At 42.0% G+C, this 21,137-nt stretch overlaps 1 protein-coding gene across 1 annotated transcript in view; it reads right to left on the reverse strand.

The window, feature by feature from the left end:
• The window catches only part of Cdh2 (cadherin 2), a 220,573-nt gene that overhangs the window by 40,346 nt on the left and 159,090 nt on the right, over positions 1 to 21,137 (reverse strand). Inside the window, exons 3-9 of the mRNA XM_028892025.2 lie at positions 20,263 to 20,489; positions 18,469 to 18,615; positions 16,512 to 16,667; positions 14,068 to 14,212; positions 10,300 to 10,472; positions 2,957 to 3,094; positions 2,107 to 2,292 (exon numbers count right to left, since the gene is read on the reverse strand). Coding sequence (XP_028747858.1) covers positions 2,107 to 2,292; positions 2,957 to 3,094; positions 10,300 to 10,472; positions 14,068 to 14,212; positions 16,512 to 16,667; positions 18,469 to 18,615; positions 20,263 to 20,489 — 1,172 coding nt within the window. The remainder of the gene's footprint in view (positions 1 to 2,106; positions 2,293 to 2,956; positions 3,095 to 10,299; positions 10,473 to 14,067; positions 14,213 to 16,511; positions 16,668 to 18,468; positions 18,616 to 20,262; positions 20,490 to 21,137) is intronic.

Consider the following 21,137-nt stretch of genomic DNA (forward strand, 5'->3'; position numbering starts at 1 on the left):
TTCAGGGCTGCTAAGAGCGTTCAGTAGGTGAGGCGGCTTGCATTCAAACCTTGTTGACCTGCACTTGGACTCATGAATCCATGATGGAAACAAGGTATCCTCTGATGTCCCCTCACATGTGCCTTGGCACTCAACTCACCCCAGCACATACCCCGATACAATCCATCGTCACTCAATGTAAATAAAAGGTATTTTTCATAGATTAAAACACAGGCTGTGGAGAGAAGTGCAAACACACACACGCTCATCTTAAAATAAGAGTTCTACAGGTAGATTTATGCTTTTTCTCTCCTTACTGGGCAAACTGAAAATCTGGCTGTCTTCCATAACGATTCTGAATGTTTTGCAGGTTTTTAAAAACTCCCACATGAGAACACTCCAGATGATTAATGCAATGCACAAATAACCCTTTATGTACACATTAACTGCGAGCGTCTCACTGAATCCTGCTGTCACCACAATGCCGTAGGGATTTCGCTCTGATTTCCCTGGGTGACTTAGTAATGGAAACAGTGTGTTTGGTAGTAACAGGGAAGGTCAGAGGGTGCCTTGTGTTGCCATTGGTAGTCTAAGAATGACCAAGAGCTGAAGCTATGTGATTAGTACAAAACATAACAGCGTCCTGGCCTAGACATCCTCAAATCATCAAAGCCACTGCTGTATTCTCTTCCTCTAGAACATTCCGTTCAGCATGCCCAGGCAGGAAAGAGGGCAGTGCAGCTGTAGTATGTTGAAGGAGTAAAATGCCCCTAGGCACATTTACTCATGTTAGTGATGTACGGGCAGTGTGAGTCTTTTCATGTGTATCTGTGTCATTTGTCCTTCACAAACGTGTGAGCACGTGGAGGCTGTACTCAAGCCTCACTTTCAGCAGGAGAGAGTGGAGGCTCACCAAGGCTGAATGAGTGATGATAGATGCACAGCTTTCTGGGGCAGAGCTGAGCTATGCACAGAAAGCTCAGTCTGAGCTGGCACCATGGCTGACTCTTCCCCATGTGTGTGGGAGATGATTTCCAGCCCTATCTCTTTCCCCTCATGTGCACATAGATCAGAATTCCCAGCAAGAAGCACTTCGATTGACCATTTCCCTGTCAGGCAGACACGTGGGTTCACTTAATCAAGTGTTTCGTTGGTTAAAAGGCTGGGACGTTCACTTGGAAGGCTTTCACGAGACTGTTACGTGTTTGCCGCCACTGAAGAGCTTTTGCTTTGTGCCTGCCACCATACTGTTCTGTAATTAAATATCATCTGGCAATTAAATATCAGAACACCAGTTTTGTTGTTTGTCTGTTTGTTTGTTTTTGCTTTTTGAGAAAAGGTTTCTCTGCGTAGTCCTGGCTGTCCTGGAACTTGCTCTGTAGACCAGGCTGGCCTTGAACTCACAGAGATCCGCCTGCCTCTGCCTCCTGAGTGCTGGGATTAAAGGTGTGAGTCACCATGCCTGGCTAGGCTAGAAAACTAGTTTCTTAAAGTCATCAAAATAGAATTTTAAAATAGCCATGTAAATGCAAAATATTTATAAAATGTAGGCTCTCTCTCCTGCCTACTCGGTCCATTTCACTTCTGTGATTTTTCTTTTGTCTTTTGAATCATTTACTATCTGCCCAAACTCCACGAGGTCAGTACCCCTCCTTCCCCTCCCACCCCCTCACTATCATCTGCCCAGACTCCACGAGTAGGAAGCACTGCACCCCTTCTCTCCCTCTCTGACTCCTCCCACTGCCCTGATCGGGACTGGACTGAGAACATGGTGTGTGTTAGGCAAGCACTCCAGCTATCAGCCAGTGGTCTAACCTGCAAGATGTGAAAGGCCTCGAACACATCAGCTAATTCACTCCACTTTGCTGAGGACCCCCATGTCCTCAGATTGGTAAATCTGTCCAAATTGATTTTAATTGTAGTGATAATGGGAGAGATTTTATGTTGTCCTCAATTTCAACATAAATTAAACAGTAATATATAATTCACTAAGTAGTTAGGAATTCCAAACTGGGAGGTATTTAAAATAAAAAAGCTCCCATGATTCCACAGTAAAGCAATGGGAGTGGACACAGGCTGGTGCCCACTGAGTAGCAGTCTGAGGGCTGTGGTCCAGGGGATACTTACTTTGACCACAGTGACCAGCCCATCGTTGCTGTTGGGGTCTGTCTGGATGGCAAATCTCCCCGTAGGGTCTCCACCGCTGATTCTGTAGACCGCATTCCAAGCTGGTGTGTGGGGCTGATCTTTGTCAGTGACAGTCAGGTTGGCTACAATGACATCCACTCTGTTCTCAGGGACCTCACCGTAGAACTGCAAGAAAGACAAACCTCAGTCTGAGGTGAGACGTGGCCCCACTGAAGGGCAGTCTGCCTGATGACCACACCACCCTAACTTTACTGCCCCATTAAATTTTTATGGTCTACACTAAACAAGGAGATAGGTATATGCTGATAATCACCCACTTTATGTCTCACTGGAAAAAAAAAATGCTGAGACATTTTTCAGCCACCCAGTGGGTATGTATTTTTTTTTTTTTACATTTATGCTTCAGTTTCATTAGCATTAAAATTAACATCCTTTGCGAGTACCAGTGTGATTAATGTGAGGTCCACAGAAAGGACTTATACACAGGAAATAATGTGACTTGGGATCTAGGTAATTACATGCTGGAAAAGTAGCACAAACCAAGCATGTATTTCGGGCATTTGAAACATCAGAGGAATTCTGTTACCACTGCACCCAGCTACTTGTCGTGGGTAGTGTATTTTAACTTCTTTAACAGTAACTGGAGGGTGAGGAGGAAGTAAAGTACTCTGATGCCTGTTTTAAAGTCCACAGGATAGAAACACCAGCCAGCAGCCATTCCACTATCAGAGCAAGTTCCATTTCTATCTAATGCATTTATTATTCATAACAAAACTTCTTCCAAATGGCCCATGGTGCTGAAGTCCTTTGAGTGACAGGTTGTCCTTACCGTCATGGCCGTAAACTCCGGAGGATTGTCATTGACATCTGTCACTGTGATGACCGCCGTGGCTGTGTTTGAAAGGCCGTAAGTGGGATTGCCTTCCATGTCTGTGGCCTGAATTATTAACGTATACTGTTGCACTTTCTAGAAAGACATAAAGATAACAAGTTAAATGACGCTAATTCCTCAAGAAGACATAACAGTTGTTTGGCAAAGGGCTCTTTATTACCCACTGAGAGCACAGCGTCCTTCATTCTGATCAACATGACTTGCAATTTCCCACATGGAGTTTACTTTAACTCAGGAAACACGGGTCTGGTTCTTGTCTGGGGAGCTTTAACTGTGTATATTCACTTTGATTCCCAAGAAGGAACGCACTGAACATATTTCAGATGTGGGAAATTCATGGCTGAGCTGAAGCCTCCATCTGGTTTCAACCTTTCCCTTTTGCTACAAGATTGCAAGTTAGTATTCAAGCCTTTTGGTATCTCATATATTAATTTCTAAGTTTAGGACAGTAATGACAACATGGAAGCCAAGAGAGGAGGAGGAAGCATATGTAATTCACAGATTCACAAAGTATGTCTGCCTTCCCCTAATAGTGTGTGTATATATATATGTATATATTATCATATTATTACATATATTCTTTCTGTTATAATTAGTTGATAACATTTCTCCCACACCTTATTAGCACTAATTGTTCAAAATTACATAAGAGGAGACATATGGTCTTTTAAAAAGATCAAAACTGGAGCTGAAGACACGGCTTAGTGGTTAAGAGCGCTTGCTGCCCTTGCAGAGAACTGGGGTTTGGTTCCTAATGCCTACAGGTTGGTCTACAAACATCTCTAACTCCAGTTCAAGGGGACTGAGTGTCCTCTTCTGGCTTTTGTGAGCATCAGGCATTCATGCAGTACATATAGCATCATAAAGACAAAACATTCATATATATAAAATAAAATACATAAATCTAAAAATGTTTTAAATAAAAATGTAATTAAAGGGTATACATTTAAATTATTAGTCCTGGACTATAATGGGTGTTTAATTGAATAGGTACATAATGAATGGATCAGTGCCGAGATACAATAGAGTGTCTATTGTTTTGAGCACCACTGTATCAAGGATATAGACGCAGACATTTACATTCAGGTGATTTTTATCAGGCAAGTACCCATTACTTGAAGAGTACTAATTAGCTCTGTTAACAAGGAGCCAAATGAAGCTATAATGCATGTTCAGAGAAAGTGTTGAGATTATCCTAGAAATCTAGACTGCCAGCTGACAGCATTGTACTTGCAGAAATCCTAACCAAAAGCACTATCTAAAGTCATTTGGAATCTCTGTGAAATTTGGCACAGAATAAAAAGGATCATATTCCAAAATGCTAACCCATTCTGAACAACAAAACTCTCTTCTTCATACTAAACAAAACAAGTGTCACTGCGAAGCGCAGTTCCCCCGGTTCTAAATATAGCTGACATTATGAACGGCCATTCTTAAGGGATTCCTGCAGCTTGGAGGAAAGAGGCACAAATTGTGGCTTTTGATGTAGTCATTAGAAGGAAGAGCGACGACCAGAAAGAAGTGGGATGAAAGGCCAACTTTACACCTGAGAATCTAAACTGTCCAGTTGATTGAATGCCAATCTCTAGCAGATATTTACTTTAGTTCCCTTATTTCTTCCTGAAAGAGACTATGCCATATGTTTTAATTAGAAAAACTTCAAACACACAGTGCAGGATGAACCATTTTAAGGTTTTATAACCCACATTTCAATACAATCCAGAGTGGGCTGTATGTTTCCTCAGTGGCTTTCCTTCTCAAGACTACTCCTTTGGGGAAAATCTCATGGGGTCTGACCTCTGACAATGAACTACAGACAACTACTGGCTGCTAGAGAGGCGAACTAGTCCCTCCCAGATAAGAGACCCCTAACTGGTTCCCCAATACAAAGTGGTCAACCCTGAATCATATACATACAGGTAACACTAATGGAATCAGCAGGCTGTATCTGTGTTTATATGTAGTTAACAATAACAATTAAAGAAAGAGGCCATCGATTTGAGGAATGAGGTGAGGAGAAGAGAGGGCTTGGAGGGAGGAAAGGAAAAGGGGAAATGATATAATTATGTTTTAATTAAAAGATAAATCCTTATAGATGTTCATTCAGTTTCATCCTTTTGTGGTTACTGAGAAAACTCAGGGGGACATTCGAACAGCTTCCCAACTAAGAACTATGAAAATAAAAATGTACTATGACTGAGGCTGAGAGACAGTTAAACAGTCAGAAGCACTGAATGCTCTCCAGAGGACCTGGGCTCAAATCCTCACACATACATGGCAGCTTACAATTGTCTATATCTCTAATCCCCGGGTCCTGACATCCTCTTCTGGTCTCTGAAGGTACCAGACATGCATGTGGTACACAGACATGTATGCAGGCAAAACACTCGTGCATAGAAAATTAAGTTACACTTTAAAATTATATAACAACTTATGAAATGCCATTTGTATAGCTACTATAGTTCTGTTGACAATGAAAAATCCAAGTTTTCCTTTTAATAATGTTATAAAACATATATGGACATACAGTGCTTCCTAATGTCTATTCTATAAAAACTATTTAAAATTATACAAGCCCCAGCACATACAGTTTGGGATGGAGCTGAGATGTTTGGATCAATTGCTAATCTTTGGAATTTCCTATTGCTTCAAGCTAGTTCTGGAATGTTTTAAGCTTTACAAGAACCACGTGTGGGTGTAGTGGTGTGCACCTGTCAGCCTAGGACTTGGAAGCTTGAGCCAGGAGGATTGTTGCTAAGTTGTAGACCAATCTGGGCCATAAAATGAATTCAAAGCCAGCTTGGGCTACAGAGGGAGACCCTTTCTTCAATGACTACAAAAAGTCAAAACTCTAAAAAAGGACATTGTTATTTCTGAAATACAATGTCTATTAGAATCAAAGTTACCCACTTGATAAATAACATAGTCGCCATTTTCAAATGCCATGGTGGCAAACCGATCTTGCATTTGGTAAGGAAGTTGTGGTAGCTTATGATTTCAGCAATTGAACTGTCCAGAGTGCCTTGCCTGACTTAGTCATGTTTGTCTGATGCTGATGGATGACATTTCAAATCTCTGCAAGGAGTATGGCTTCCCACCCTCACAGTGCTACACTGGACGCAGGAATCCTTCACTTCCTGTTCCAGATGACATGAGGTCTTTCCTCCTTTGCTTATTTCCACCCACTGCCCACCCCTGCTTGGTGATGTGTGCATTTTAGCAAACCTACCCGCAATCATTCATTTATCCCACACTTTTTATATTTATATCCAATGCCCTCATGGCCTGTTCCATCGCTACGCCAATTCCTCTGATTGTATCAGCAATTCTCCACCAGGGTGACTGTCCCAGTGAAAAGCTCTTTAATGATACTTTGAAGTACCATCGGCATATGATGGGTACTGGCTAGAGATTCCGTGGAACATGCAGAGAACAGACCCTACATCGAGAATTAGTTCAAAGTACTGGTAGTGCATAGTTAACAGACCTTGTCCTTGAAAAATGGCCTTTCTTTGTTCTGGGCATGACAGTTGAATGGCTTGAAAGTCAACTAGTCGAGGATTTCTGAAATTTCTTGAGGTACAACTGTGAGGCAAAGTACCCAACAGCACATTTCCATCACTATCTCTAACTTTTATGTCTATTCATACTTCAATTTGTGTATGCCCCCCCCAAATACATATGCACACACAGGAAAAGCATCTAGAACTATTTTTACAAGTAGTTGCATATGGTTGTTTGAGTGATGGGCATTATTATTCCAAAGTGGAAAGCGAGGGACTCTGGAAGGTTTAGGCCAAGGAGGCATTGCGTCCAAAGCCTTAAAGGGTCTGAGATGCCAAAATAAAGAGCTTTGCCTTCATTCTTGGAGGTGTGATGAGCCATTTTACCATTGAGGAGACATAGCATGTTTGCATATTATAAAGGGGGCTGCGAAGAAGGAAGAACTGAAGTCAACAGCAACTGGAGACCACACACCACAACAAAGAAGGAGTCCAGGGCACAAGCATAAGAAGTACTTGGCCTAAGAAACAGCAAGCATTGGCTTTTCTCTGCCAGGAAAATATAATGCTGTAGAATAAAAGTAATGGACAATGCTCAATCAGGAAAAGGAGCTGCCAATTATGCCAATGGGGGAAAATGGCTGCAAGGACTAAATGGGCGCCATGTTTGCTGAATGCTTCATGTAATGTGCTACATTATCCTTCCAACCCTTTCGTGATATCCCGGTTAAAGGTGTGGAGGCTGGGGTTATAGGTTCATGAAAGTCCAAGAGCTCACACCAAGCAGAATCTAGACTCAAACCTGGTAGAGGATCTATGAGAGGCGTTGTGGTTGTAATGTGAAATGCTTCCTATAGGTTCATGTGTTCGAATAACAGGTCCCCAGCTGGTGGCACTGTGTGGGAAGATTGTGGGACATTTAGGATGTACAGCCTTGCTGGAGGCAATAGGTCACTGGAGGTGAGACCTAAGGCTTTAGAGCCTGGGTCTTCTTCCCATTTCTTCTCTGCTTCCTGGCTGTGGATGTCAAGTGACCAGCAGCCTCCCGCCACCATGCTTTCTTCACCATCATGGGTTGGAGCATCACTTTGAACTACGAACTCAAACAAACGCTTCGTATCTTAAACTGTTGCTTGTCGGGTATTTTGCTATGGAAGTGAGGAAAGTAACTGCTACAAGTAATCCAGAGAGGGTAGAGGATAGGCATGCAGACAAAAGGCTAGAGAAGGTAAAAGTCAGGAACAGCCACCAGCTGGTAATGGAGTTAAGGAGTCAGTGCATTAAAAAAAAAAAAAAAAAAAAAAAAGCTGATGGGGGAGGGGGTTGGCTTTAGATTTCCAGACCTTAAAGAATAGACATTTTTTAAACTGCAGATTAAAGAAAAATTAAAAGGTGACTCTGGTAAGCGTGTCAACGGTTAGAGGCTCCGTCTCTGAAAGGTGTCATACATCCTGAGAGAATGATAGTGAAAATTACTTTCCACAAAAAGGAAACTGTGAATTTTAATAGAAATAAAGGAATTCAAGCCTGCATAAAAAGTCAAAGTAATTTATGCTGGGCCTCAGGCAGAATTACCATAAACCATCCAAGATAGATATTTTTTTTTTTCTTAGTGAAATGACTTTCAGAAAATGGAAGGCTTTCCATAATTTCCTCTGGTAACTCATTGTTGATTTTTAATAATTCCACTGTCAAGAAGTGATTCCTCATATCGTATCTAACCCATGATCCCATAGCTTCCATCCATTTCTGCATTACTGTTATCAAGGGTGGTGGATGGCTTCCCCCATGAACTGTAGGATATACTTAACTACAATTACACCCCACTTCAAGCTTTTATCCTGTAGGCTAAATATAGTCTCTGTGATTTTTAAACATGGTTGGTCTGCATAAGGAAAATTGTCTTTAATTCTTTATGGCTCTTTCTCCTCGTGAAATGGTCAGGATAAATACGAGGGGAATTTCAGGGAGAAGCTGAGTGAAGTCCTGACTTCTGTATCTCACAATGGCTGTGTGAGTGGAAGCAGAAATATTACAGTTGTGACCTGCACTAAGTCTTCTTGGTCTGACCAACCTCACCCTGGAGGGAAAATACTGAAACAAACTCCATAATCTCAGACAAAGCATGGCATTCATATTGAGTCCATGAGTGTCTGAGAATAGTGTTTCATACTACAGTGGGAAAAAGCAGGAAGATTCAGACTATGAACTATCTTTTTCTATTTTTCTCCTTTGAGTATGTGTGGTGTATACGTGTGCCTGTGCAGATGCACACCCTTGTACAGATCAGAGGGGGATGTCAAGTGTCTGTCTACGACACTCCATCTCACCCTCTTGAAATAGGGTCTCTAGGCAGGCACTCAGCAAGCCCCAGTGATTAACATCGTATTGAGTTTATAGGAACCTTGCAATGACTGGCTTTTTATGTAGATTTGGGGATCCGAACTCAGGTCCTCATGCCAGCACAGTAAGCACATTTATCCACTGGGACATTTCTCCAGCCCCCTGAACTTTGAAAGTACTACAAAAACTAAATTCATTTTTAGATTTCTGAACATTTTCAGATGCAAAACATTTTTAGAGAAAGAACCACCTACAGTGGAAGCCAAAGGTTAAATGTCACAGGTCATACCTAATTTCTAAGTAGACTTCACAGGCATCAATAAATTCATCCTGACTGGTTCTGTTACTTGATTATAGTGTTTCTAGAACAATTCTGCTTATGTAACTAATAGTGGTGTGTCTTCTCTTCAATTCATGCCAAGATTACTGTAGCAGAAAAAGCATCAAACCCAACTTCTCAAATCCTTGTCAATAATATACATCGTGGTGGACGTAATGTTTCTTTTTGACATAATCTGAAGTTCAATTACAGCAAAAGCTGGCTCAGCCTGAAAATTACAAACTACGGATCTCTAGGTGTTGGCATTTGGAGAATTCACTTGAACAATGATTCTGGATGGTCAATGACCTTGAGAAGCTGTAAGACAACTTCCAGGACACAGAACAGAGAAAGCATGTGGAAGTTTCCTGAGGGTAGAGTTTCAGAAGGCACAAGGAAGTTCGAGAATGAGAGGGTTCAATGTCTAGAAAAACAGACTCATAAGGCCCTTTCAGATGGGACCTCATGAGCAAGGCACAGCAGTGCTCAGGACTAAACATCCCCTGGCACTTTACCAAAGCATGCATATTCTCTCACACTGTGACACTATGTGGTGGTGTTTAATGCTGTCAGTGTAGATGCTTCAATAGAATAAATTCTGGAAGTGTGATTCTCTATATCACCAGCTTTAAATGCTCAATAGCAGAATTAACACAGTTACCAGTGTTCAGAATTGGAAAGTAAATTCTCTTAGAATTCAGAAGCAAGTTCAAATAAAAGATGATAATTGCCTGGCACAACACTCACCAGGCAATTCACAGAAGCCCCAAACACCTGACCACATATGCATTATCTGTAGTCTCTTAAAATGAATTCACATACATATCACTTGACCGTGATGTCTAACTTGGTTCCCCACAAAAACCTTTGACTATAAACAAAAAATAGGAGCAACCTTAAAAACTTTACAATTAGAAGAGAGTATTGGCTTAAATTAGTCAAATATTACTGAAGGTGACATTACCTTATGCACACATAATTTACAACATGAATTTTTGTGAAAACTCACACTGCTGACCAATGAATGGAAAGGAGCATGTAAATGACAGTTTGAATCCACCCCTGGCTGCCTCTAAGACTAGGCACACATTCAGGACAGTTTTGGGTCTGCTTACCTCTCGATCCAGACCAGCTGCCACAGTGATGATATCCCCAGTCTCATTGTTGATTGTAAACATGTTGGGTGAGGGCGTGCTGGGAGCCTGGGACAGGATCCTGTACCTCAGCATCCCATTCTGGGCATTTGGGTCATCTGCATCAATAGCAGTGACCGTCATCACATACGTCCCTAGAGAGGAACAGAGAAGGAGGACCATCATCCTTCATCTCAGGGACTCTAAAATCAGGCATCCTTACTGTGTTGGCATGTCTCATTTTCACTTTTTCACACACAACAAAACATGTTAAATCCTTCAAACAAAACATTTTTAAAATAAACATGGCAGTGCAGAAGTTAGTCAGTAAAATGTTTGCCATGCAAGCATAAAGACTAAAGTTCAATGCCCAGAACCACGTTAAAATAAAAGAAAAAAAAAAAAGCCAGTTCCATGAGGTGTGTGCTTCTATTTCCAGTGCTACGGAGCTGGACACAGGCAGATTCCCGAGGCCCACGGCGCAGCCAAGCCAGCCTAGTGTAACTGATGCCAATGAAAGATCCGGACCAAAAAAAGGTAATATGGGCTGTTCTTGAAGAGTGATACCCACTGGTCTTGCATTCATGTGCAGCCCCAAGCCCACACACATCATCATAATAAACATAACCTAGATGTAAAAAGAAATTATAAAATACACATATTTATAGACTCAATTCTTCCCACACTTAGAAAACAAATCTACTCTATGATCCCCAAAGGACTCATGGCCAACTTTAATTTCATAAAACCCAAAGGACAAGAAATACAGATGCTATTGCAGGCATATTTGATGGCCACCCATTCCTCTCTCTGATTCCACAGTAGCATTTCATGGGACCTTGCTGGGTGTAGTTCTTCCCAGCACCCAAGTCAATTTCTGACAATGAGCTTTGTGAAGGGCACTGCCCATTTTACTGCCTCGGGTCAGAAGGAAGCATGCTAGGCAGTACTGCTCTGCTACACTGGGCAGAGACTTGGCACTGTGCATTATTATTTCCTTAAAGATTGGAAGAACACTGTCACTGGCCTGCAGACTTTAACCCACTGAGTATTTTACAAACTAAATTTGGACAGCAGAATGTCCAAGAGATAGTTTGAGAACCCCAGTCACTTTTAGACTACTTTTGTTTTGTGAGATCTATTTAGAACAGAATGAGGAAATGATCTGTCTCTGACTTCTATGATATCCAGAGCCTGGGTTTACTTTAGAAATGTAGGAAATTCACCCTAGAATTGGCCATGGCTTAGCTGTATTATTCAAATGTCTCTTCAGAACTTATTCCTTTCAACAAGACATTCTGTCTGATTAAGCAGCATCTCCACACCTTACTTATTTTAGAAGCTATTTCATAGGCCTGAGTTCGCTGGCTTTCCCTTTCTCTCCCCTGCTAGACTGAAGTTCCTGCAGGTAGGTTCCCTTGGTACTCCTGTGGCCAGTGCCAGGGCAGAGCCGAGCACACGGGTCCTGCTAAGCCGACACTGTCTGCATATATGAACAGACTGTTCAAACACAGCTTCCAGTTTCAGAACCTGGAGTCAAAACGCTGATGGCAGTTTGAGTTAGCCCTGGTTGCAAGGGTGTTTCCAACCACAGGGACTATGTCCTGGAGACTCCAGCCCTGCCTGCAAGGGTGTTTCCAACCACAGGGAGTATGTCCTGGAGACTCCAGCCCTGCCTGCAAGGGTCCTTCCAACCAAGGGAGTATGTCCTGGAGACTCCAGCCCTGCCTGCAAGGGTGTTTCCAACCACAAGGAGTATGTCCTGGAGACTCCAGCCCTGCTGCAAGGGTCCAACCAAGAATAGTCCTGAGACTCAGCCTGCTGCAAGGTGCTTCAACCAAGGAGTATGTCCTGGAGACTCCAGCCCTGCCTGCAAGGGTGCTTCCAACCAAGGGAGTATGTCCTGGAGACTCCAGCCCTGGTTGCAAGGGTGCTTCCAAACCACAGGGAGTACACCCTGGAGATGGCTTTCCTTACAGTGATCACTCAGAGGCTTTAGTTCATGGGATGCTTAACTGGAAACTCGTGGTCAAATGTGCAATAAATATAGTTTGAATGGCTTATTTCACGTAACAAAGCTTGCAAAGCACTGTATTATCTCAAGGTTGAAATAACCAAACAGATAGGAAAATGATACTTAACGATAAAACTTCAGTAGTCAAATTGCTCAAAGTTTATTTACATTGTAGGATATTTGCACGAGATACATGTTATTTACTTACGTGTGTGTGTGTGTGTGTGTGTGTGTGTGTGTGCATCACAGCATGCATGTGGCGATCGGAGGACTCAGTTCTCTCCTTCTACCAAGTGAGTTCCAAAGGGTGAACTAAGTGCTCAGGCCAGCCAGTGCCTTCGGCTGCTAAGCCATCTTGCCAGCTGCACGAGATCCATTTTAGCCGACATCTACTTTATACGCTTTCACGATATTGTACTTCAGATGTGTAGGACTGGAGGGCAACTTGTCTGAGACCCAGAGGACAGAGTCCCCTCCACGCCACTCTCTCCCCGAAGCTGCTCCCTACACCTACCTCTCTTTTTCTCTGAGGATACAGAGAACACTTGGGCCTAGAGTTTAAGGCACAGTTGTTTCTTCCCACAAGTTGGCTGATGCCTTAGGGAGCGGCGTACACTGGCGGGAGAGCCAAGGTACTATAAAGTGCAGTTTTAAAGGCTGATGTTTTATAAAACAGAATAACTAAAATATCTCAAAACACCAAATCTGCCCGGGAAAGCTGGCTAAACATTTACTTCTTCATTCCTTTATTGACTGAGTGCTTGGGTCTGCTAGGTTTTCAGACTCAATAGTCCTCTCTGGCCTGGCTATTCTGTGACTGGAGCCCTTAGTTTTTCAGGACAAGCCTCTGAAACGTCAGTCAAACACCACTTCACCACGGCAAGAGGCTTTCCACAAGTGCTGCCTCAGGGCCAGGCCACTTCCCTTACGCTAGCTGAAGGAGGGTTGCGGAGGGCATGTGGCGGGGCACCCTGGAAGCAAATACCCAGTGTGTCACAGCTGTCACCGACCCTGCCTTGCTTGCGACTTCACTGCCTGGTAACAGGCACCGCGTAGCTTTCGCGGGTGCTCTGTCCCCCGTGAGGGAATCTGCACTCTGTACACCGCAAGCCTCTCTCCAGTAGATCTCACTGTGTCAGCTACAAAGCAAGGAAAGACCACTATAGATCCTGTAGGTTCTGGCTTCCAAATAAGGCAAAATTCATGTAAAGATATTTTGCGGCTTTCTCTCTTCAATCAGTTTTTTCCCTCAAGTTTCTTCCTTTTGCTCCAAAAGCATCATAAATGACAGATACGTTAAAAGGTACACAGGAGAGGGGAGGATGGGCGGGAGGAGGGAGGACAGGGGAATCTGTGGCTGAGATGTAAAATTAAATCAAATTATAAAATTTAAAAAAAAGGTACACAGGCCTTTTCCTTTTTTTTTGTGACTGCTATGACAGGGTCAGTTATAAACATTGTTCTTTATGAGGAAGGATATCTGGTAGAACAGGTTGGCCTTGAGCTAAATAGAGCTGAGGATAACCCTGAATTTCGGCTCCCACTGCATCCACCTTGCAGCTGCATGGATTGTAGGTGTGAGCCACCATGCCCAGGTCCACTTCTTAGTCAGTGAGTGTTAGCGATCTAACCCAGTTCCTTGTGTTTGCTCAGCACGCATTCCACCCACTGGGCTACATCACCAGCTACTATACAACACTTCCTTAAGTCATGAGCACATGACTGTTCTGACTTACCAGGCTTTGATCCCTCTGGAACAGACCCATTCCAAACCTGGTGCAGAAATTCAGGTCTGTTGTCATTCATGTCAATGACATTGATGACAATGTCGATGGGGTTCTCCACTTGATTGCCATTGATGTCCACTGCGTGTGCCCTCAACTGCAAGAGCAACCAGAGGACAGAGGCACTTAAAGATCCGTCTGGGAGAAGGTACAACATGTGCTCACCATGCATCCACAGCAGCTAGAACATCTTGAGGACAGCCTTACAAGAGCTGCTATGGTCCCCCAACCTAGATGGAGCTAGCCCAAGTCTGAGATGAGTGAGGACGCCGTTGCAGAAAGCCAGCCATCCTCTAGGAGAGGCCTCATGCTTAGTATGCAGCTTTTAACTCACTGGATCCACAGACAAAGCACCAGAGGGCCAAGAAACTGAGCTTTGTGACCGCCACATCGCTCTTTGCGGACAGAGACTAGGTCTAAAGTTAGCTGTGTCCAGATCTAAAATATCTGTTAAATACAGTAGTGTTGGTAAATGACACTTTTTTTTTTTAAGTTTAAGGTTATTCAGAGAAATGGAAAAGGCACGTGTGTAGAAGACACTCCTCACCATAGCCCTAGAGGTTAGTATCAGTGGTTCTCCTTCAGAAATTTTATGTTGTTTTTCACTGTAAATACAATCACTCAGCTACTCTGGCCCAACTACCTTCCTAATGATTTCTTCTAGCAAACAACCATTGCATCTTTTTCAAAGGCTACACATATTCCACTGTACTGTTTCTTTCTAACTGGAATGCTTTCACAGTTTCCCTGTAATCTCTGATGCTGTAGGCTACTTTAGGGTACCTTCTTATCCACTTAAGGCAGCATCAACACATCCTTTTGATTTCTAGATTACTGAAGACATAACACAACATAAATTTTATTATCGCTTCTCAATCCTTTTAAAGATATTTTCTTCCTGATTTACTTAACACAATATATTCCATTAACAAATTTTTAATACTGAAATTTAATTATAGTTATGTAAAGTAATGAATCTTAATGATTCTAAATACTTGCAATTCTGTAATTAATTCTCTTTTGCTGGTGTTGCTTTGAATGCATACGTAGTAAGTATTTGAAGAATAATTTGCTCCAGTTTCAGCTGAATGTATTTATTTTCTGAATTTTAACCACAGGATCTTAGATGGAGAGAAGTCAAGCAAAAAAAAAAAAAAAAAAAAAAAAAAAAAAAAGAAACCACACCGGTGTGTTTGCTCCCGTGTTCATGATCATCAATAGAAACCACCCTCACTAGAGTGTTATATGCCTCCTCAATCCAGCTTCCCAATTAATACTATGTAGTCCGTGTCAAAGACATTGAAGTATTACCTCCATTTTTGCATGTTAGAACAATATAAAAAAATTAGAATCTGCTGTTCCCTCATGAATTTTAATACGATGGGCTTGTAAATAATCAAGGTAATGATTGAGTTCTGAGTCACAGAACTCAAAACACATTCAACTTTTCACACACTGTTCAGTTCTAGGGGAATCTAGTGTAACTGTAAGACACCAGTGATTTTAAAGGTTTCTGCAGGTGCAGGAATCTAAACATCATGTGGTGAGCAAAGTAAGACTCCAGTAATGCCATGCCTGGGGGAAGGTGACCGAGTGATGATGACCTACAAGAGAAGACAGTGCAAAAAACAGGCTGGCCAAAGCCAAGCTATGTCCAGATCCTCCCCCCTTTCATTAAAATCATCCCATGGAGGTTAAATATTTTAAATATAAAAGGCAAATATGATAGACAAAGCCTGAGAAGATGAGCAGCTTAGGTTAGGGAGGGTCCTGGTCAACATCCCTGGAGAGCTGCAATTTACATTATATATGTACTTGAATAAACTGTATGATGCAAAAATGAAGTAACTGATGCCTTTGAACAAACAATAAAAAAAAGGAAATATGGGAAGACTAGGCATGGACACCCTACTGAAAAAAGTTCTTCATAACGGAAAGGAAAGAAGAAAAAAGAGGCAATACGAAAGGAGATTCACCATGAAATATAAACAGGCTTGCTGTGATTACAGCACTAGACATGTAAAAATGCTGGAGTCTGGATCTCTGCCCACCGCTGCTCTGATCCTGTCCATTCAAACCTGTTGTAGTGGGTTCTGTCAGCCATCTATCTGAAGGCAAGTACTGGTGTGTCAAAAGTAACGATGTCTCAGGCTGTTTCCCTTTCTTCGTTGTTATTTTGGCATTACTTATTTTACAGCATGCATCAATCCCATAATTAAAGCAAACAGAAAGCCTACAGATACATTTCTGGTGTTAAATCTTAGTGTTAAAGCTATGGGAGTGGCACAAGCCAATGGGAAACCACACACACACACACACACACACACACACACACACACACACACACACATTCTGAAGACTAGGTACAAAGGCTCAGCAGCTGGCTGGAAGCTTACATGAAACCGTGCTATCAGCTCGCGATCCAGAGGCTTGGTGACCGACAGCTGTCCTGAGATGGGGTTGATAATGAAGATGCCCGTTGGAGGCTGGTCAGCTCCTGGCCCAGTGACACTGTACCTCAGGGACAGGTTTTTATCTCTATCTGATCTGATCTGGGGGTCAAGAAAACAATCACATAAGCAGAAGACATGAGCACATTTGTTATGGGACATACCACATTTCTGATCCTTGCTTCATTCCCCCATAGTATTACTGACCTCTCCCAGGTCATCCCTTCCTCTTCATTCTTTTCTGTGTGTGTGTGTGTGTGTGTGTGTGTGTGTGTGTGTGTGTGTGTGTGTCATGCATACATGCATGTGGGTGTCTTCTGGAACTGACTTCAACCTTGTTTTTTGAGGCAGAGTCTCTCTGAGAATCTGGAGTTCACTGATTCATGTTGATGGGTTAGCTAGCAAGCCCCAGGAGTTCCTGTTCCTGACTCCCCAGCACTGAAGATGGGGATCTGAACTCCCGCCCCATGCTGCATGGGAAGCACTCTATGACCGTGACATCTTCCAACTCCGTTCTTTGATTCTTGGTGATGGACTTAAGAAGAGACATTACTTATCCCCAGAAAGACCTGGGGGAACCTTTTCATCTAAAAGAACACTAGCTGGGACTCATGCAAAATATCAAAACTTAGCAGTGTCCACTTTTAAACAAAATTGCCAGGGTAAAATATTTACAACACAGTAACAAATGTCCAATTTAATACAAATCATAGTGTCTTCAGACATCAGAAACGGTAAAAAATAATTACCTAGCCACAGCCTGAAATAACCTTATGGAGGACTATGTTATTGGGGACAGCCTCCACATCAGCTTTCTTTGCTTCCACTGTCCTGACTCAGTGCAGTAACAGCTTCCTACGTTGTTTTCAGGTGGCAATGAAGGCTGCCATTCTCTTCTCTAACAAAGCATCTCGGAGAGGTTCCCTGGGTATGTTTTATACCCCTAACCAAGGAAATCATGTCAGAGCACAGCAGGTTGGAGAAATGGAGTAGGGAAGAGAGGCAGAGACAGAGAAAGGGCAGGCTGGGCAGTAATACACATGGATCTTTATGTATTAGGGAAGTGAAATTAATCCATGCATTTGATCTAGAGACAGTTCCGCTTTCAAGTCATATTTTATGAGTGTCGATAAAAAGCAACTCTATTAGGAATTGTGTTCATTGTTAAATTGAATTATAATACACATTACAGTAGAATATACAACACAAATAAGTGACTTATTTAAAAAAGCTCACAGCATTTGATGTACGTGTTGGAGTGCTAAAATAATCATGGAAACATTTGCATTTTAATAAATGGGCATATTATGATCCATATTATTGTATCTTTAAATAAATAATACCCTGTTGATTTTACGTGCTTTTCTCATGTCTGACGGTATGCGATGTAAGTCACTGCAGACATCTCCCTGCTCAGATTTGAAAGCCTCTAGTTTGCACTGCCCCAGGGATTCTGTTAATGGTATCACAGATCATTTTTTTCTCTTAAAAAAAAAAAAAAACTCTCAAGTGCACTTGGTACTGGCAGTTTTAGCAATAATTGCCCTTTATTTTTTTCCCCCGTCTGTCCCAAACTATCTTTAGAGGGCAGAGATCAACATGGAAAGTCCTGGATAAGACTACGGTTTGAAGAGTGAGAGCTGGTAGGGGAGGGATGGAATGACCTTAGGGTTCATGAATTCACAAAAGCCCTATCATTCAGTGCCCAGGACCCAGGAGAGCTGTGTGTATAAATAATCCAAGAGATAACAAAGGTAAACAAATGAAGCTTCTTAGGAATTCCACTCCCACTCAGATTCAACTGCGTGTATACATGCTATAAACTTTGCATTTAAAAAAAAACAGGCAAAACCATTTCTAATGTCTCCTAGGCAGAGAAATAATTACAATGACAGCTTCTTACCCTGACAAGTTCTTGAGGAAAGGGCCCTCTGGAGTTTTCTGGCAAGTTGATTGGCGGGATGACCCAGTCTCTCTTCTGCCTTTGGAGGGAACCACTGTGCTTGGCGAGTTGTCTGGGGAATACTATTTCTTCGATTTCATGTGGGTCCTTTGCATTAAAATACAAGAAGACATTCCTGAGGACTAGGAAGAGCATTCTCTACGATCATATCAATATTAATGGATACCTATGTGTGTAGGAACCACAGTGTATTACAAACAAAAAGAATATCTCAGGAGGCCTTTTCCTCGCTCCTGTTCAATAACAAAAAAATGCCATGAAGTATATGGGCTGCCCTATTCACTGAAAATTGAATTAGAAACAATTTATTATATAGTCCAGTTGAGTAAACTACTTGCCGTTTCTATAAACCATCTTAGAGAGTAGTTAATATTAAACAAAGTTTAATAGCACCCTTTTATGTATTTCTCATTAGTTTAGACCACAGTTCAGGTAATGTGCCTACTGTACATTAAAATCACATCTTGATGTGCTGAGATATAATTTGAATTCCAAGAGAAGTTTAATACATACCGCTAAAGAATGTCTCAAATATTTATGACCCTATTAAATCCCACAGAATTAATGCTGTAATTATTCTAAACCTATGTCAGCCGTGATGGATGCAGTAAATGACCCACTTTGCACACTAGGCATTAATCTCTGCTATGTGTCAACATTTTCTTCTGTTTCTCTCGATGTCTGTGGGCATCTTAGCCATTAGCCCTTGCTGTCTCTGTGCAAACATCCAAGACAGGTTGCTGGGACATTGAGAACCAACAACAGATGCATCTTCTCACCCCATTAGGTACCAGCCTCCCACTGTATATATCACTCAAGTGGCTTGAGTCCTTTCAACAGTTAATGACTTAATACATTGTATTTTACATGATTTGAAACCTCAACTCTAGTATAAGAGAAAAGCAAAATATTTTTTCTAGTATGAATATGTATGCACACTACATTTATAAATATATATCAGGATGGCCTGTGTTCTTATCTGTGACTGTAGCATACAAAGCGTAATGGTTTAAAGCCATGGCTTTCAAAGTATATGGGTGTGTCCCTGAATCTTTGTTTGAGTAGACTCAAAGAACCTGGTATTTATAAATAACATAGGATTTTTGAAGTCACTGTTCCATCTCATTTAAAATTCTTATGTAGGTATTTTCACAGAATAAGTGCTCAATAAACATTTACTGAGCTGAACAGGTCTCTGTTGGAAACACACTTCATTTATTTCACTCTGGCTCATAACTGCTTCCACGAGAGGGAGCATACCACTCCCAAAAGCACAGTGGCAGGATGAATACTTCATGCTCCCCAGTTTGCTCACGAACTAGGACAAAACCCAATCATCGTTGCCTCAAACACTCTCCTGTCCCCACTGTACATCGGCACCTCCCACCTCATAAATGCGACAGGTGACATCTCCCAAAGATGTGTTTATTTTGTGGCTATACTTAACAGCTTGTAAAGCATCTCAGAAATGTGACAGAAACTACTTCTAATTTGAATTCAATTATAAATCTCAAAATATAAACAAACCTCTCCAAGGCAATTTCTGGTTGCTTGAAATACACATCAACTATCATGTTAGAAACACAGGAAAGTACCGCTAAAGAGACTGGAGTCAATAGAAACGGAAACACAGGGCATCCATTTGTAAGGTAAGAATGAAATGAACCTATATTTGGTCAGAATCAGCAAACCAGTTGCTAAGCATCAGGTGCAAAGCTGTGGGTGGTACTATACCTTTGCTGGCTCTTCAGTGAGGGGCGGCTCCAGGCTCAGGTTTACGGCTACCTGCCACTTTTCCTGGGTCTCCTTGTCTTGGGCATATATCAGGAACTTTGCCTGCTCTGCAGTGAGAGGGAAGCTTCTCACAGCGTACACCGTGCCGTCCTCATCCACCTTGAAATCTGCTGGCTCGCTGCTCTCATACTGAACTTTCCTCTTTCGATTGCAGTTGCTGAATTTCACTGTAAAAGAGTGCACATGTCTGGTTACTCCACCAAGGGGAGCGCAGCTAATGCCAGAACACATGCCAGATTTCGTTAAATGATACAATACAGCAGCTTGAAGACACAGGGGCTGAGCCTCACATTCAGCTAGACAGGCATCCCAAGCCTAGGTTCCTTAGCTGTCAGTCACTCTGCTCACCGCCCTTACTTCCTGGCATGGGACCTTATGTGTTGTTACTCTTGGACAAATACTCGAAGAAAGGAAATTCTGGGCATCTTCATCAATACCCATAATGTGTCCTAGAATCCCGGAAACTCACGTTAGTGAAAGGTGGAAACTAATGATTTCTATTCCTCAGGGTGTTTACGTACTTTTGTTTTCTTACTATTAATCATGAACATAAACATGTATCTTGAAAGTTTTTAAATTAAAAAAAAGTCAGTGTCTTAGGATGGGGATCAAAACAATTTCAGTGTGTTATTTATACAAGTCATAATTGTGTTGGCTTAAAAATGAGGGAAAAAAAATCAGCATTTCATACATGCAATGACAATCAGCCTGCATCTCAACAGATAAGGAAAGTTAGATTCCACGTTTACAAAGAGAATTGAACATGTTCAAGACAAAAAGAAAGAGCCTCTGAGGAAGACCATTTCCTGTGCAGT

The sequence above is a fragment of the Peromyscus leucopus genome, chromosome 19, assembly GCF_004664715.2.
Source record: "Peromyscus leucopus breed LL Stock chromosome 19, UCI_PerLeu_2.1, whole genome shotgun sequence".
Lineage (NCBI taxonomy): Eukaryota > Metazoa > Chordata > Mammalia > Rodentia > Cricetidae > Peromyscus > Peromyscus leucopus.